The sequence below is a fragment of the Cottoperca gobio genome, chromosome 14 (assembly GCF_900634415.1).
Source record: "Cottoperca gobio chromosome 14, fCotGob3.1, whole genome shotgun sequence".
In the NCBI taxonomy this organism is placed as follows: domain Eukaryota; kingdom Metazoa; phylum Chordata; class Actinopteri; order Perciformes; family Bovichtidae; genus Cottoperca; species Cottoperca gobio.
This window is the reverse complement of record NC_041368.1, coordinates 21,514,858-21,531,929: the sequence shown is the minus strand read 5'-3', so window position 1 is coordinate 21,531,929 and position 17,072 is coordinate 21,514,858. Positions and strand designations below refer to the sequence as shown.

Here is a 17,072-nt window from a genome sequence, read left to right as displayed (position 1 = left end):
AACTGTGCAATCCCATTTTATATTATGGTATAATTTAATACCAAATATAGAATTATTGTTATTTTATAGTATTTTTTCTTAATTTCTTTAACCTTATTTATTCCTCTTTTTATAATTTAATTTATATTTTGTATTTAATAAAAACACAATAAGACTATTATATTCATCAAAAGTGACCAAAGAAAGAAGAAGTTCAACAATAAGAGTAGAGATAAGAGTTAAGATGTGTTTACTGCACGTAGGATAAATGAAAACTTCAAAACTTAACTTCAAAGTTCATTTCATTTTGTGAAATCCTTTGAATCTCCATTAGCAATTAACACGGTAATAAACTAAAATATAATATATTAATGTAATTAGTGTATTTTCTAATCACTATCAAACTATAATGTGGTGGCCCCTGCAGTAACTCTGATTTAGACACTTTACTTAAAGTACTAATACCGCACTCTAAAAGTACTAAGTACAAGTATTGAAAATGTTATTTAAGTAAAAGTATGTAAGTATAATCAAGAAAATGCACTGAAAGTGTTAAAAGGTAGAAAAATGTCAGTGAATATATATATATATATATATATATATATATATATATATATATATATATATATATATATATATATATATATTGTGTGTTTTGTCCATTTGTAAAAAGGAGAAATAGTAAATATTTATCTAAATATAAATAATATTTAAATAAAAATAAATATAGTGCAGTAAAAAGTACAATATTTCCTTGTGAGAAGTAGGGGAGTAGAAGTAGCAGGTGGAATGAAAGGAAAAGACTCATGTAAAGTTGTAAAGTAAGTACTTCAAATGTGTACTTAAATACAGTACTTGAGTCTTAAATGTACTTAGTTACATTCCACAGCTGGAGAAATGCAAAAACATAAGCAAACGTGGGTAACATCAAATGCAAGTAATAATAATAATAATGTTTTACTCATACATATTCATCACGATCAATTATACTTTGTACGATAATTCAAATGTAAGATTAATTGAAGCCTTAAGAAATGTGACGGGTAGCTTTTATTCTTAAGTTTGCCAGCAGAAGTGAAAGATTTGAAGTCATCGTCCCATGCAGAGAGCTGACAGTGTGTATTTATCTCCGTCCACAGAGGCAATGAGGGGAAACCTGAAGGCAGCAGCCCGTTTCTAAGCAACAACAATAGCAGCACAGCGTGCGGCAGCACACACACACCATGGGCTACAAGGTAACATCTCCTCTGTTCACCACACTGAACACCACTGATGGAAAAGGTTCTCAGATGCTTTACTAAGTACTAATATCACAGTGAAAATACTCCACTACAAGTAAAAGTCCTGCATTCAAGACTTCAGTAAAAGTATGTAACATCCAAATGTAAAGTAAGAAAAGTAAAAGGATTCATTGTGCAGTGAAATGTTCCCTGTCAGGGTTTTATTATATATATGATGTTTCTGGATAAATATTACTGCTGCATTAATGTGTATGTTGCGTTTTACTGCTGTAATGTTTAAGTTCCTGTGTAGTTTAATCTGCAGCGATGCATCATATTCTATAAGATCATCACACGTTTGTCTCCGTGCTGTGAGAACCACGCAGCTCTGAAAATGCTCAAGTAACGTACCTCAAATGCGTACAGTACTTGAGTAAATGTACCGGCGTTTGAGTTTTTCAAACCTCAGGTGGCTCTCATCAAAATGTGCAGATGACTCACAGCTTCGCCAGTTGTAACAGTTACTGTATGTGTCATGATTCATTCACTGCACTGATGCACCTACAGTGAATTATGCAGATTTAACTGCATTTATCTGTCAATGCTTCAAAACACAGTCAGCTGGGAAGACATGTAGGGAGTTAAATCAAAACAGGAAGAGCTGTGGAGCTTGACTCATATTAGGGACTAAAAGCCAGGATATCTTGGCCACTGCTGCTTCAATTGTGACTCCTCTTGTTACTCATGCTGGAGGCGTAGCTCCAGGGGTGGCAGTGCTGGTCGGTCAGATTGCCATGATATTTGGTCCAGATATTCATGGCCCTACTTTTAATCTAGGGCCACCAGCAGGTCAAATTTTATAACTTTTGTTATATTTGCAAAAACACCAACGAGCCTCAGCTGTACTTTGTCCAGACTGAATTTATTGTTGTCCTAATTTAAGATTTTCCGCCATTAAAAAGAGAACACGATATACAGCTGTGCAGCTGGATTTTGTTCCCTGATTGGCCGAAGCGTAAATGTCACACTGCACCCGACAGTCAATCAACACTCTCCGTGGTTTGATTCAGAGCTTTGCTGCAGCCGACACATACATAACCATCTAACTCCCTCACTCTGCTAGGCCAGATTAAAACACAAACACACGCACACACACACACACATCTCTGGCTGGCTGACGGCTGTGTGTGTGTGTGTGGGGATTTAGCATCTTTAAGCAGATATCGGGTGACAACACCATCTGTCTGAGGCAGTGAAGCTCTGCAGCGCTGCAGTGATGCAGCCGTTCCATTATTTTCATTCATTCAGGCATCACATCCTCCAGCAGCCATGTTGGAGTTTCACAGCTGCGTGAACCACATTTTGCAGGTGATACAAATCTCTAGTGTGCTAATGTTGATTCAAAACGGCCAAACTTAAAGCAGCTATACGATATTTTCATAATGCTAAAAGTGTATAAAAAGAACAATGTTTCGTGTGTCTCTGGTAGTGATGAACGTACAGCGAGTTATCAGCTGAATCTGCAATTCCCCTCGACTTTACGGAGCGTAATAGTTTCAGCTCATTGTTTATCTGTCCGGCCCACAACTTTACTGTCCTGGTTCACTCTCGCCACTCTCATAGCGTCGATTTTAGATAAAAAGCTGTAAAAAAAAGCCACTGCACACGACCGGCTCAACAGCAAACAACAGACAGAGACAAACAGGTGAACATAGCGGCTACAGAGACAGATATTTCCCTCACATGTTTGCAGAGACCACAAACAGAGCTACAAGAGAGAGAATATAGGACTAACATTCATCAGGTGGACACAATCATAACTTCTAATGAATGATCATGTTGCTCTGTAACTTCTGGAATGTGAAAACTAGCAACAAATTCAACCTAAAAGTTGATTCAAACTAAAATATATATATTTTTAACAAGGGACACGAACATATCTAGAAACAGCCCTTGTGACAGATATTCAAATTGATACATGTGACAGAGCACGAGGGTGCAGACAGCTCCTTCCTTCCAAAGCGAAATGGAGCTTAGGTCCTTCGGTCAATCATTGAAATCTCTTCCCTCTTTTCAGTCACTTTGCTTTATCTCAGCTGGATGTGCAGATGGTTTCTTCACAGACTGAACCAGACTACAGAGGGTTGGATTTCAATGACCCCAAAAGAGAAAACCACTGAAGTCTTTGGCTATGCACAAGTGTTTCTATTTTAAATTCCTAAAAAGTGAGAAAATGTTTTGGTTACAGACTCTTACATATGAAGCTTTGGAGCTTTTCACCCTTTTTTTTTTAATCAGTTGGATATCTAGAGCTTTTGTTTGAAGATATTAATTTGGTAAGTTATGATTGGCACTTTTCATTATTTGTGACATTGTTATGTCTTAATTAACCCTCCCGAGTGGAACGACCTTCGTATTCGGATGGACTTTGATTGTCAGTTTCTATCGTTTATCAAATCGCTCTGAAATTGATGCCAACGCTATCGTTCGACCGCTGTCGATATAATTCTGGTCCATCATCCACTTTATATTTAAAACGATATATTTAGGTTATCGTTGATGGTGCTGACGGCCCTTTAGTGTGATTTTATTTGTCTTAAGTGATAAATTGTATGATTTTTAACTTTGGGCTGTTGGTGAAAAGCAATTTATAGACAACACCGTACACTTTTTTCAATATTTTCAGACATTTTATAGTTCAAACAATTCATTAATCAATACTGAAAATAATCATTTCTTGCAGCCCAAGATTAATCATCAGATGAAGTAATAGGAAATCACTTTTACCTTCAGTCCTACTGAATAAAGTGATATTAATGAGAAAATGTAACACTTAAATCAACTCAACTGTCACAATCTGGTTTTCGTGTGTCCTGTTTTATTTTGAAATGTTCACTTCCCCTTGTGTCTTGTCTTATTTTACTTCCTGTTGTGTTTTTTCTCTCTCTCTGTGTGATTGTTAATTTGATCCTCCTGTGTCCACTCGTCATGCCCTTGTGTTTTTGCCTTTCTCCCCAGCTGTGTCTTGTTTCATCGTTTGGTGTCTGTGTGTATATATCCTGGTCTGTCTCATTGTTCCTTGTCGGTTTGTCAGTAATGTTACCTGGTATCTTCCTCGTGTCCTGCCCGTGCCTACCCAGTGTCTTCCTCTGTTTGGTTTGTGTTATTTTGTTACTTTGTTACTTTGTACTTTTGTACTTTGGATTCAGCTTTTGTTATATTAAAGGCTCACTTTTTGTTATATCATCGTCTGCTGAACTGCTTTTGGGTCCTCTCCTACACCACAACGTGACAGTACAATCCGACCAGGTATGGACCCAGCAGTTACCATGGAGGAGGAACTCTATGACCTCTCCTACACCCTGATGTGTATCCACGGGGAGTGGAGGAGAGCTTCCTGTTGGGATGTCAAACAGGCTGCCTTAAGATTGGCGCACAGAGAAGTGGCTGCTAAGTCTGGGCTAAAAAGCCTTTTGCCTGGGTGGCTACAGGATTTTGTTAACACTCCTCGAGCTCAGCCTAATTCTGAATCTGCTAGTCTTCGCTCCGAGGAGGTTCAGCAGAATAATCTGCACAGGGTCAACCTGGGGATCATAAGGTTGCAGCCTGTCGATCCTCCTGCTCCAGCCCCTGACCCATTTCTGGGTACTCTCCTGGCCCTCGGGGGACCTGAGTAACCAGAGGGCTTTCAGGCCTCTGAGGAGGCGATTTGGCCATGCTAGCCACCGTTATTCCGGCTCCCAGTCCTCCATTCCCACTGCTGGGCCGCGACAGCCTCCAGTTCCCGCTGCCGGACCTCCAGACTCCCGCTGCCGGACCTCCGCTGACCTCCGTCCCTGCTGCAGAACCCAGCTGTTCCCAGCTGCACTTCGAGCCCCTGTGCTCCCTCTGTCCCCCTCGAGCCCCTGTGCTCCCTCTGTCCCTCGAGACCCCGGCCCCTGTGCTCCCTCTGTCCCTCGAGACCCCGGCCCCTGTGCTCCCTCTGTCCCTCGAGACCCCGGCCCCTGTGCTCCCTCTGTCCCTCGAGACCCCGGCCCCTGTGCTCCCTCTGTCCCTCGAGACCCCGGCCCCTGTGCTCTCTTCGCCTCCCCAGACCCTGGTGATCCCTTTGCTCGCCTCCCCAGACCCTGGTGATCCCTTTGCTCGCCTCCCCAGACCCTGGTGATCCCTTCGCTCCCCTCTCCTCTTGAGGCCCCTTTGCTCCCCTCTCCTCTTGAGGCCCCTTCGCTCCCCTCTCCTCTCGAGGTCCCTTCGCTTTGGCCTCCTGAGCGGCTCGGTCTGCCTCCAGCCCGTACTCTCCACCGGCATCCAGCCCGGCCTCTTGAGCGGCTCCGCCCGGTCTCTCTGCCGGCCTCCTGATCGGCTCCGCCTGCATCCAGCTCTGCCCCAGAGCGACACCGCCCACCTCGTCTGTATCTAGAGCGGCCCTGCCTGCTTCGCCGGTCTCCAGCCCCGTCTCGTCGACCTCTCTCGACTTCCTGCCTAGACTTTCGCCATTAGTTTTGTTTCCTGGCTTTGTTTGTTTTTGCCTTTCTCCCCAGCTGTGTCTTGTTTCCTCGTTTGGTGTCTGTGTATATATCCTGGTCTGTCTCATTGTTCCTTGTCGGTTTGTCAGTAATGTTACCTGGTGTCTTCCTCGTGTCCTGCCAGTGCCTACCCGTGCCTACCCCGTGTCTTCCTCGGTTTGGTTTGTGTTATTTTGTTACTTTGGATTCAGCTTTTGTTATATTAAAGGCTTGCTTTTTGTTATATCATCGTCTGCTGAACTGCTTTTGGGTCCTCTCCTACACCACAACGTGACATCAACAAATCTAAAGAGCACTGACAGTGCCTCAAAACAGGAATCAGTATCAAGATTGTTCGTTTATTTTGTCTTTATGTTAAAATGAGATTTCTCTTGATAAAGGTATTCAGACAATTCAAATAGCTGCTGTTGTGATCTTCATGTGGCAGCACAAAGTAGAGCTTAGTGAGCCTCTGGCTGTGTGTTAACCAGCTGCTGTATGTATAGAAATAACACAGTAGGAACATATTGATTTTATAAGTTCTCTGCTCTCATATGCAGCCAAATGAGCCAATGTTGTGTGTGCCATATGTCTGGTGTACGCGATGGCTTCAATCCATTCCTGTCTTGTTCTGGTCTATTTGGCCACATTGTGTAGCAACAGGGAACACTGAGCACCGGAGCTAATATATGTATATCTCTCTCTCACTAGGAGTATTGTTTAGATTTGTTCAGAATAATACATTTTCAGATGAAAGCAAAGTTGCTCGGATGTTCTTCTGCTAAGCTATGTCCTCCTGGTGTTTCCCAAGGTTATCACAGGCTAGATGGGGTAAAATCCCTCCAGGGCAGACCCAGAACAAGCTGGGTTGATGATGCCTTCACTGGGAGGCATCTACTCCGATAGTTGCCACCTTTTATAATTAAGGTTTTTGTGTTCCTGTGACACTGAAAGCTGTATTTTCAGGGGGAAATGGCTTGTTGCAGGGTCTCTCAAGCCAATTTGGTTGCATGCGAGGGGTCAGACCAAGTGTGATTCAAGAACTCTTATCTATCTGGTTGGGTGGGGGCTTCCCCTATGGGGCTCAGTCGTGCTCAGCCTCCCAAAAACAACGTACAAGTACTTATACCCTTTTAGCACCAACATTTCCGATGTGTCATGTTTGACGTCACGTACGCTCCAGAAAACAGCTAGTTGATAAACTGTGAAAATGTTACGGTGGTTACTTCTTTTTTATATCTTATTTATTCATACTCGGTGCAGACTGATTTGGAACGATGTGCGAGCGCTGCTTAGGCAGAGATGACAGAAAAGGGGTGTCATGTTTCAGTCATTTGTCCCCTAAATTAATGCCAAGTGTACCTTTTCCTACGAAAGACAAAAGCCAGATGTTAGTGGGTGTTAAAAAAAAAGGGTTTTACATGTAAGAAATGTCAACAGCAGCCAAAAAGAGCTTGATTTTCATGTGACGTCATAAATAACAACATACTTTATAATTATTTTGGGTAAAATGATAAAATAAAGAAAGATAGGCAGCTTTCTTCAACCTACTGAAGTAAACGCTGAGTCATGTTAGACCACCTTCCTCCCTGCAGGGATTTATTTTGGCTCCGTCATTACATTTCAATGTATTCTACTGGTTTTTGTGAAACTGAGTCTCACTAGCTCAGCCACAGGGCTAAAAGAATAATAATCCTGTTTTCAAGGATGGCGGTTAGTGTGTCAGGTTTTTCAGAGCAAGATAGCACAGATCATAATGAGATTAGATATACATGTATGTATGTATGTGTATATATATATATATATATATATATACACACTTTGCTTCCCCCCCTTTCCCTCTCTGGGTTAAGGGGGAAGTCTTCAGGCCTCTCTCATTCTGCATTCCCTCCGGGTTTTCCATCCTCTGATGAATCGAGCCATCTTCCTCCTCCTCCTCCTCTTTCTGCCTGATTTCACTCATCACCCGGGGCAGTGATGGCATGCTCCCATGTCCTTCTTCTTTGTCGTTTCACTTTTAGTATTAGAAGCATAGATTCAAAACCTGGTTGGTTTCATTGTTTGGAGGTAGCCGTCATTAAAGGGTTGTTTCAAATCACAAACAAAAATATTTTCTCTCTCATTCGAGAGATACAGGGTCTGAGCATTATTACTGTGCAAGGGGAAATTATCGCTGGAGGACCACAAGAGTGATGAAAATAAGGATTCATAAAATATTTTACAAATTCATTGATCTATAAATATGCCAAATTAAAAGGATTAATAAAACTAAAAAAGAAACATAATAAAACGCCTGAATAAATAAAAAAATGATTTGAATATGCAGTTTTAAAAGAGAAATAAAGAACACAATTTTACAAATTAACTAAAGGAATAGTGTAAATGATCAAGTATTTCATTATTGACATTTAAATTGCAACTTAATATATTAATGCATCAATTAGGTCAAATTAAAAGCCGGCGCACACGAGGCCCAACACGTCACATAAATACTGAATGAAAAGGGAAAGCAGGGAATACCTGATTAAAAACAGAAACCCTTAATTCAATTTGTGAATTTTTATACTGCACCTTTCTTTATTAAGGTAGTCATTCATCTATTTAGAAATATTGAAAACAAATAGTCAGCATGGCTAAATACCACCAGAGACAATTGCTAATATGTTTCTTATAATTTGGGTGAAGTGACCCTTTAATAAATCCAGTGAAACTCCCTTTGTTGAGTCCAATAACCCTAATGTTTATTAATATTAGACTTTAACTCTATTTAATGAGTAAAGTTCCTCACAAAATCACAGTTTGTGCTGTTTAAACAAATTAATAAATATAAACTTGTTTTTTTTACAAACTGTTCAAATTAGTTGTTTTTTGATTGATCCTTTTATTTCCAGCTCTTGTTGTTTTATGTTATATTTTAGGATCAGGAGAACTCCATACACGTTGAGGAAAGGAGCTTCAGTGCGTCCCCTTCTGAACATATTCTGTCTCTGAGGGGAAAGGAGATCCTGCTGACCCACATGCTCAGTCAAAAAATAAAAATAATTCAGGAGATAAGAGCTGCCAACAAGTGATTTAAAACACTTTATCAGTAAAGATTTAATTAACACTTACAGTAAATAAAAATAAAGTTAATAAATTCATACTTATTTACCACATGATCATTAGGAGTCGTGTTTGTCCAATATTCTCTCTACCAACTCCTTAGGGAGATAACTGTCTCTTTAGCTGCTCCACTATGTTCACCAGATGGTCTCTAAGTATATAATAGTATATATATATTTACTATAATATAGAATAGCCAAAGTCGACATTTAACTGCTAACCCCAAAGTTATTCAGTTACATTTCATAGAAGTCTAAGAAAACACATTTGCGTTGGTAGAACCAATAACTGTTTGTCTATTCAATAACTTGAATCAATACTGAAACACAATAAGCTGTCTATTGTTTCCCTGTTGATTTTATTTGTTGGATACGTTTCAGAAGTTTGGATAGACTTACTGTGAATGACCTCTGCAGATCCCCGGGGCAGCGATGGACAGAGTCAGCCTGCTGTGGCGCATGAGGCGTCGGGCTCGTCGTGGAGTTCTCTGCATGGCCTTCTTCTGCATCTCCATGGCTCTGCTCTACGCCATCTGTGCTGAAAACAGCGTGCCTGTCACCGACGCCATCTTTGGGGTCCGGGCGCGAACCCGAGCTCAGCCTCGTGCACACTCTGTCATCAAGGTCTGTCGCTATGTTTCACCGTCACGTTGGTTTTTGAAAACAGCTGATGTTAGCTGGATCGTGTAACCCAAAGAGTAATTTACTGATTTAGGAAAGTTGGTCTTTTTTCTTATTAAAAGTCAGACCAATAATGTGTCACTGAGAGTTTTTGGCCTCGTAGGAGTGATTTCTGCTCCTTAGCGACGCTTGACTTGACATCTTTGTCCTTCTGACTCCCACAGGTTCTGCGAGGCGGCGCCAAGCCCATGTACATCGACCCCCAGAAGCTCCCAGGTGTCGTCCCAGGTGACCCTCACCGTCCAATCCCTGTCCTCTCCTCTCCAAACCAGACCCACGAAGCTGTTGACTCGTCGTCAAAGCGGAAGCCAAAAGAGCGGGAGCCCGCCGGGTTTTTTTCTCGCCTGCTGCCACGCCCCTTCACTCGAGCGCTGGAGACCCTGTTTGGAGGCCGGCGGAGGGGAGAACCAAGTGGCAGAGGGGGGGACGCGGAGTTCTTCGGGCCTCATGGGCTTTTGGGAGAGGTGTGGGATGACGAGATGTCCAGTAGCATGCTTGGTAGCAGACTGAGGAAGGTGGTGCAGAATTATCAGGTGAGACTTTATTAATCACCGGAAATAGAAGTCTGAATAAAAATATACATTTTGAGAATAAACTTTTGATTATAATAATAATACAATTTGTTTTGTCCCTAATCTTCTTCTTGTGTCTCTGTTTGTCTGTCAGGCAATGAATAAGTACGGAGTCGAGTTCTCCGGTCCTGGCGGTGTGTCCAGCAGGCCCAAGCTGAGCGGTCCCAAGCTTCTCTGCCAGCTGAAGGACAACGTAGAGGTTTCGACTTTGACCTCTGACCTCCAGCCATTCTCGTCGCTGTCCTGGGCCGCACAGCTGCCACCGAATCCCCTGACCTCTGACCTCGGGCCGTACAGGAGCTGCGCTGTGGTGTCGTCTGCAGGGTCGCTCCGCTACTCTGGACTTGGCAAAGAGATAGGTGAGAGATTTTTAATCAACAGGATCTTTTTCAATATGTGTTTCAACAATTATTATTCACGGACATAGAAAGAGAAAATGTGTCTTTATAAATGTTAATTATTAAATTACAGACTCCCATGATGCAGTGCTGCGCTTCAATGCCGCGCCGACCACCGGCTACGAGAAGGATGTCGGCTTCTAAAACCACAATCCGTCTAATCAACTCGCAGGTAAACAACGTTTTCATCATCATTAGTGGAGTTTTACACTGGGTTTAGAGATTATTTATTAATATTAACACTAATTTAGATAATCATAAATGAGTCAGTGTGTGCTATACATATGGATATAATGCGTTTGTTTTTAAATGAATGTGTTATAGGTGATGGCGTCTGATGACCATCGTTTCCTGTCGAGCTCTCTGTACAGCTCAGGTGCTCTGGTGGCCTGGGATCCCGCCCCCTTCTCTGCTGACCTCACTCAGGTAACGTTTACATACAAGCTTGAGGGTAATACCTTTTTATGGCTAGTCACAAGTAATGCTGCTTTCACCGCATGTGTCATGACCCCTTCAGGGGGCTCCACACAGTTTGAATACCTCTGATTGTCAGTAACTGCCAGTTGTGTTCAAAAACCAGAAGAATGAAGCCGTAATAGTACTTTGTGTCCCCCCTGCAGTGGTACAACAGGACAGACTACCCCATCTTCACCCAGTACCAGAGATACAGGAGGCTTCATCCTATGCAGCCCTTCTACATCCTGCATCCTCGCTTTGAGTGGCAGGTCTGGCAACGAATACAAGACAACATGGCTGAGCCTATCCAGAAGAACCCGCCCTCTTCCGGCCTGCTCGGTATGTGTAACGCCAACGCTCTCATTAAAAGTATTTTAGCATTTCATTTGAGATAACACTTATTTAGCATCAATTTATTTTAATTGTTTTAATAATTCCTATACAGAACAAGCTTACATTTATAAGTGCATGGAGAGAAAAGATAAGAGACCCTGCGTTCACTTTTCTTGTCAACATACATGAAGCAGATGATATTCTCCCGCAGTGACAGCGGAGGCCACTAAAAATACTGCGGCCATTGTGTCTTCACAGGCAAATATGAACTATGCAATTCTACTAATTGAGTTTTTGCGCCTTTGCCTCCGACAGACCATTTTATAAACGGAAACTTTTTAAAAGGTGGACCGTAAATAACACCGATCCTTACTGAAAAGTATTCTGATTTTAGAAAACTATTATTAAATGTTCTCCTCTTTGTATCCCGCCCAGGCACCATCCTGATGATGTCGCTGTGCGAGGTGGTGCATGTTTACGAGTTCCTGCCGTCCCGCAGGAAGACGGAGCTCTGCCATTACTACCAGCGTTTCTACGATGCCGCCTGCACGCTGGGCGCCTACCACCCTCTGCTATATGAGAAGAACCTGGTTAAACGGATGAACCAGGGGTCTGACCACGACATCTACACCCATGGACGTGTCACGCTGCCTGGGTTCAGACAACTGAACTGCACTCAAGCTACTGGAGATGTACGCAACCACTGACTGGGAAATACAGAAGGAAAGCACACACACACACACACACACACACACACACACACATAGATGCGAAGCAGAAACCTGCATGAAGACACGTAAACATGAGGACAGACGCATGAACATTTCATTCTCACTGCAGAAAAGGAACGCTGTGCTACTCACTTTAAATATTACATATTACTCTAGGCTGTAAACGCACACGCACACAGGAGTCCAATCAACAGTTAGATGTGCCTGCTGTTCATACATACATATCCCTATAAGGACGATCCAATGATAATCCCTGCTCATCCACAGGACCAACCCTTAAAAGAGACCATACCGCTGATTTAACCTTCAAGAAAAATACATAAGCCAAGTATTTTCCAAAGCATACTTGCAGGTTTTAGATGTCTCCTGCACACTGGCGGTTTATTTATGGAATAGCTACGTTTCAGAAAACAACTGACCAGAAGCACGATTTATAAACATAAATACATGCTCAGAAAAGACTAAACAATTAACGATCCATTAGAGAGAAGAGAGAGAGAATTAATCAAATATACCCAAAACTATTTAAAGATGACAGTTAAAATCAGCTGTATGGTCCTTTAATCTCATTTTCATCGTCCTTCTTAACCAAACCAAAGTCTCAAACTGACCCGCTGAAGAAGTTTAGAATCGTCCAAACAGACCTCAATAATTACATAACCGCACACAGACCTGTACAGAGAGGGCCTTTACCTATTGTGTATATACTGTAACATATTCCACGTGAGGCGCTGCGCTCAGCCCTTCATTTACATCTGGCACTTTGAAACCTTTAGCTCGACTGTCCTGAACGAAGCTGCGGAATCATCTAGTTTTTTCTTTGTTTGGTGATAAGAGACTAGATCAGTTTCTGGATCAGTTTTTCACTGCCGACACCGCTTTCCTAACATCCGATCACACTGAGGACCAATCTGACTAAGTGCTGTCACTCAGCTCAGTTTAAAATGAGTCTTAGTACAATCATATGGCACTTGTGCGTGTGAATAAGACGGAAAATACGGCTGCTTTGCTTTGATTCAGACGTGTTTCCTGTGACTTGGATTTTAGTTTTGGGATTGTTTTACGGCTCTATTTTCAGGGCTTGAAAAACACTTCTTCAAGCAGCAGGATGTCTTGGTGTGAAGTCAGCAGTATCCTCCAAATTGTATTTGTTCTCAGACTTTACTCGCTGTGTTAAGTAGTATCTATGTGCGTGAGTCACAGTAAGAGTATGGCCACATTTGATTGGTGATTAGCTCAACATAGCTCTTAAACAAGCGCGACCATGTGAATAAGTAGTTGTCTGAAGGTGTATTGTCCTCGTGCTGCTGGTCTGTTTTTGCTAAGCAAAGACACACACACACACTCTGGACTGCACCTTTTAAGAAACCAGTGGTCCGGTGGTCAGAGAGCTGATGAATGTCTCTACATGACACACACATACCTGCACACACACCTCACTTAATATATTTATTTAGGAGAATACTGCCTGCAGACTTAACTCCTTATCTTAACAGTGATCCAGTAAGAAACTGACGTTAAACAAAAGGTTTTGTACCTACATTGTCAAACCTGTAACATGTTCCCAGTAGTCTTTTTATAATTCTTATATAGTGTATATATTATAGCAGTAATACCCAGGAGGCAGGTCTTTAATGTGATTAAGTGACTCAGCCATGTGAGGCAGAACTAGAGTTTTATTTCTACGAATATATAATTCATAAACTTGTGCTCCCTCAATGTCTTGCACGAAGGAATTTGTGTCTGGTGGGACGTAAAGAAATGTTAGAAGTTACTTCCTTTTTTATTAGAAAATGAGTATATATAATGTACCTTTGCTATACTGTATATAGGTTGTCATCCGGCTGCATTTGAGGTCTTTAAAGGAACCGTTTGTTGCTTTGCTGAAAGTCAGATTAGAAGATTGATACCACTTACATGTCTGTACGCTAAAGAAGTAGCACACACTAATTCTTAACACAATTCTGGGAGGTTATGTGATGGTTCCAGGCTTTATGCTAATCCAAGATAACCCACCTGCTGGCTCTTGCTTCATATTAAATGGACTAACATTAGAGTGGTATCAATATTCTTATCGAACTCTATTTCTTCCTCAAAGAAAAGGTTTGCGCTAGCACCAACACGGCACAAAAGTGGCTTATTATAGCCAAGAAGTTATTCCTTTTAGGTAACGTTGGAAGTTGTTTGGGACAATCTTGATGCTAATTGTGCTTCCATTGGTTTAATCTTGACTCTTTGGAGGCACAAATATTTTCTCTGACTAATTTAAACTGTTTTTTTCTCAAGCTCGGTTACTAGTTTCTGAAAATGACCCGAGTTAAGGGAGAAGAAACCTAATATCGTAAAGATAAAATGCAACAGACCTTAGATATCAAATGTAGTCTGTTGGCCTCGCTGATCGAGCAAGAACTAGTCCTATAAACGTGCAGCTATAATCTAGTTAGCTAGCCTGTTGACCTTCAAAGACAGAGTGTCACGGTTGTAAACTAATAAAAAAAGGAACTTTGACTAGAATGTTCTTCTTTGCTGTTCATATTTTGAGTCTGAAAAATGTTTCTGGAGCTAAAACTCTGTTCACACATGTGCATTGCTGTTGTAATCAAGTATTAATCTCAGTAGGGAGCGGCTTTAAGGGTATTTTGACTTTTATTCAGCATGTGTACCATAAATAAAGGTTTTCTCCAGAGTAGTGTAGCAACAGGAGAAACACTCTACATCTCTAAACAGAGAAATCTTCCGCATGGCACGAATTCTGCTTTTTATCCCATAATTTCTCTTCACTGAACGCGATGTAAAACATGCGTATTGTTATTAGCATCATCACATGTGAGCCAGCTCATTAGCATGCAAACAAAGATAATGAGCCTGGATTAGTGTTACGCTCCCTGGAGGATAGATGTGTCCAAAATATTTGATTTTGCATAATAAATAAATAACCTTATCTTACAGCAGACAAGTAAAACACACCTTTTTAAAGGTGACCATGTCAAAATGTTTTGTACTTTGATTAATTTCTAAGGAATTTGCACCACATTTTAATCTGGTGTAGTGTGAGTTAATGGTACGCACATTTTATTTACCCTTTCTGCACTAAAACAACTTGTTGTTTGCTCACACTGAACGTAAAAACATAAAAATGTTGACATAAAAACAGAAAGGCAGCGTTGCTCTGTGTGATTGTACAGTTTTTGAATTGCTGGAAGATGAGGACAAGAGCCAGATTTCCAATGTAATGCTCGTTTCCATCCACTCCGTGAATATTAGGCGTTGGGTGCATCGAGATAAACAGTTGGTGTATGACTTATTATTCAAATTTCCAATTATGTTTTTTAATGGACAAATTAAAAATGTACATGTAAACAGGTGGATGGAAACAAACTACGACTGCTATAACGCTTAACAAATTAAAATGTTGTGCTCACATGGTGCACACTTCTAAAATAAAGATGTGTTTAATCAAATGACCACAAACCTGCGACATGGTGGTGTTAATCCAGCAGGAGTACTGGTTGGATTACCATTTCGGGACAAATATATGACACCACAGATTTTCAGACGAACCCTTTTCAGGTCAATATGGCGAATGTTTTGGGTGTCACCTCGACACGACACTAAATGGCTCCGCTATTGTTTTTCTAATAAGTTCCGTTTCATGTTTTTGCCAGAAGTGTAATGTTTATTCAGGAGGTTGAACTCTTGTTCCAACTCCTGCTCATTTAACTTGCGTGAAACCTTTTGACATTTGTATTTAAGATCACAGATATTCCTCTGCCATTGTTAAGCTGTTACCTGTGGTTTCATGGGGTTGATTGTATTTGTTATTTCCTTACTATTTTTCCTCCGGTCGTACTCGAGTCTTTACACCTAATGTGAGAACAAAAGAAAAACTATTTCTACCCTAAGAAACATACATAACATTTTATAAGCATTTCTTATTAAATGTTTTTGTTCCTTTTGAGTTCAGTTTTGCTTTAATTTTCAAGAACTAAAAGTGTAAATGCCAAATGTACAGTTTGCTTTGGTCCAGACGGAAATATCTCAACAACAATTGGATGAATTGTGATGAAATGTAATAACTTTGGTGATCCTCTGAACATGTTTAAATAAAACGATATGAGAAGAAATGAATTGTTTAGTTGCACACAGATTTAACATCCACACAGGCTTAAAAGCACACTTCACGCTGCTTCTCTGATTTCATAAGAGTATATTTTTAATCCTGCATGTATTAGACTCAGTTTACAAAACCAATGCCGTGAATGTTAAAGTCAAGCTTCTGTTGAATGAATTATTATTATCATTATTATTATTATTATTAATGTTGTATTTTGAGGATTCCTCATTGTGTTAAAACCACTGTCAGTGAACTGTTTACATGATGTTTGGTTCATGACTTTACGTGTCATGTCAGCCATTTTATCTGTGTGTGAGCAGGAGGTTGTGACAATCACATGTCTGGATGTTGGGATGAAGTAAATATATGTATTTAAAACTTTAAAACTGAGGCAATCGATCAATAAAGAACTGACAACAGAGGCTTTGGAAATTATTCTTAAAGAGTGGGAATTTAAGGTAGTAACAAATCAAACTAAGAAATAAAGTGAAGTACAACACAGTGTTATATTATGTATTTCCATTTTATATATGCATTCACTGTCTAGTAATTAAATCACAAATGTGTTTAAATGACAATTACTTATTCTTTAAGTACTTCAAATGCAATACTTACATTGAGAAATGTATATACTTAGTTAGATTAAACCACTGCTAGTGAACAAATGGACAAGAATAAAGGCATAGCAAATTATTAAAATGTTCTGTTATTACACACATATATATATATATACACACATATATATATATATATATATATATATATACACACATATATATATATACACATATATATATATAATATATATATACAGTATATATATACACGCCTATATATATATATATACATACACTATATATATAGTGTATGTGTATGTGTGTGTATATATATATATATATATATATATATATATATATATATAGTGTATAGAAATTTCACACGGAAAATGTCCTATATAAAGTATATGTTGACCACCCTCAAA

At 40.3% G+C, this 17,072-nt stretch overlaps 1 protein-coding gene across 1 annotated transcript; it reads left to right on the top strand.

Annotated features, from left to right (window-relative positions):
- The first annotated feature begins 4,295 nt into the window (after positions 1–4,295).
- LOC115018853 (beta-galactoside alpha-2,6-sialyltransferase 1-like) lies at positions 4,296–16,511 on the top strand. The gene is given in 9 exon segments (XM_029448091.1): positions 4,296–4,355; positions 9,223–9,429; positions 9,651–10,019; positions 10,153–10,417; positions 10,530–10,594; positions 10,596–10,628; positions 10,781–10,882; positions 11,077–11,251; positions 11,681–16,511. Coding segments are annotated over 9 exon segments (1,548 nt in total). The 3' UTR covers positions 11,953–16,511.
- The last annotated feature ends 561 nt before the right edge of the window (positions 16,512–17,072 follow it).